The sequence below is a fragment of the Fragaria vesca genome, linkage group LG2 (genome assembly GCF_000184155.1).
Source record: "Fragaria vesca subsp. vesca linkage group LG2, FraVesHawaii_1.0, whole genome shotgun sequence".
Classification (NCBI taxonomy): domain Eukaryota; kingdom Viridiplantae; phylum Streptophyta; class Magnoliopsida; order Rosales; family Rosaceae; genus Fragaria; species Fragaria vesca.
In genome coordinates, this window is record NC_020492.1 from 13,295,567 (window position 1) to 13,297,752 (window position 2,186).

At 36.0% G+C, this 2,186-nt stretch overlaps 1 protein-coding gene across 1 annotated transcript; it reads left to right on the forward strand.

Annotated features, from left to right (window-relative positions):
• The first annotated feature begins 1,577 nt into the window (after positions 1 to 1,577).
• Positions 1,578 to 2,186, forward strand: LOC101304542. Its single transcript, XM_004292451.1, has one exon. It carries the CDS (start codon positions 1,578 to 1,580, stop codon positions 2,184 to 2,186), a length of 609 nt encoding a protein of 202 aa, XP_004292499.1.

Below are 2,186 nucleotides of genomic sequence, written 5' to 3' on the forward strand. Positions count from 1 at the left end.
TTGATACAAGTAGTTGATATTGCATGTGTTAATCATCCAAAGTTCGACTTTGATACACGTAGTTGATAAGTTGCATTGTCTTTGTTTTTCACCGATTTTCTACCTATGTTTGATTTGGACTTGTGCTTAAACACATCAAATTCTTTATGTGATACGTAATTGCATGATTAGTTTATGTGTGTGACCAATAAGTAGAGCATGTAGCCGAGCTTGTTGTGTCGCGATGTTGAATGAAACCCGTAGTCTAATTCTAAGTTGGTCTATGTCATAGGAACCACGTAGGAACTTATGTGCATATCGAATTTAGGTTGTATATTTGCTCACGGTGTAGACTTAAATGAGATTAGAAATCGTCTTCTTTATTCTTGCATGGTTGTTTGGTTGTGTTTGCATGATTGTTGGTTGATCACATGTAAATATGTATAGAAGTAATTTAGAATTTATTTTCAATGTTTATTCCAAAATCATCAAAACCTTTAAACCATATATGCTTATTTCGACATTTTTATTAGATTAGATGGATCTACCCTGTAGTTGGATCCCCGGTTTAGAACGATCCCTGCTTACTTTATACTACGATTGATTTGTTGACAGGGTTAATTGATGCGTATGCAAATACGTCTTATCAATGTGATCTCTTGTTTTAAATGTTCTTCAAAAATTACAAAAACCATTGATAAACAAGCAACGGGTTTTTTCTAGGGTTCTGATACCAAATGCCCCCCAGTTAGTTGGAGTCAAGTTTGTACTTCAAAAAATGTGGGGGGGACTGGGTGTTAGGCTCTCAGCTTTCTTCAATAATGCTGCAGTTGCTAAATTAGCTTGGAAAATTATGAATAATGAGAACAATTGGTGGTCTTAGATTATGAGGAAAAAGTATCTTAAACATGCCTCTTTCTTCAATGTTAAGAAAAAGCAGTCTGGCTCCTTAGCCTGGAAAGGCATCCTTGATGCAAGGGAGCTAATTCTTAAAGGCATAAAATGGATTGTAGGAGATGGAAAAAAACAACAAGTTTTGGATCTTTAACTGGGTATGTGAGATACCTTTAATTCTTCTTATTCCTAATGACAGAAAAAATATTATTAACATTGATGACTTGGTTGCTGATTATATTTCAAATAAAGCCTGGAATGTACCTAGGCTTTTGCATGTATTAGATCAAGAAATTGTCAAGCAAATTATAGGTATTCCTTTGCCTGTAACATACCAACATGATGAGTATATTTGGGGCCCCTCAACAAATGGTAAGTTCTCTATTAAATCTGCAACATGGTTGCAATATGATAATTTGGAAAAGCATCATCAAACTGATCTTATCTCTAAGATTTGAAAACTTAACATTCCAAGTAAAACTAAAATTTTTGGTTGGCTCTTGATTAGAGGGAGATTAAAAACTAGAGATAGACTCTCAAGATTTGGTCTTATTGATGATAATAGTTGCCCACTTTGTGACAATGACAATGAAACTGCTGATCATTTGTTTGGTTACTGCCAATTTACCACTGAGGTTTGGAGGCTTGCATGAGTCTCCAGTCCCATTGATTGGCAGGAAAGTTACTTGAAGGTCTTTAGAGAAATGTTCATTAATCAACCTTATGATAAAAATCTTTTTGAAAAAGTTTTTATTCTTTGTTGGCAAACCTGGAAAACAAGAAATGACATTGTCTTTAAAGATATAATTGTCACAACTTCAAAAGTCGTGGCAATTGCTACTAGTTACCAGAACGAAGTCTTGCTCACTGATGATGTTATTGAGGAGGGAATCAACCAAACCACTCCTACCACCATAGGGTGGTCTCCTGCTCTCAATTCACACATCAAGATCAATTTTGATGGCTCAGTTCAAGGGAATTCAGTTGCAGGAGGATATGTCTTCAGGAACCATGAAGGCAATGTTATTATTTCTGGAGTTAAAAGATTGGGAAGGACAACTATACCAACTGCTGAAGCTGTAGCGCTAAGAGATAGCTTAGTCAAAGCAAAAGAACAAGGTTACCATAATATCCAAGTGGAAAGCGACTCAAAACTGGTAATAGATGTTGTTAATGGGAGAATTAGCACCCCTTGGAGACTGCTCAAGATCATTCAAGATATCAAGAACATCGCAAGATCCTTCTCTTCTATTTCTTTCAACCATGTGTATGGAGAAACCAACTTTGTGGCGGACGCCATGGCTCATGAATGA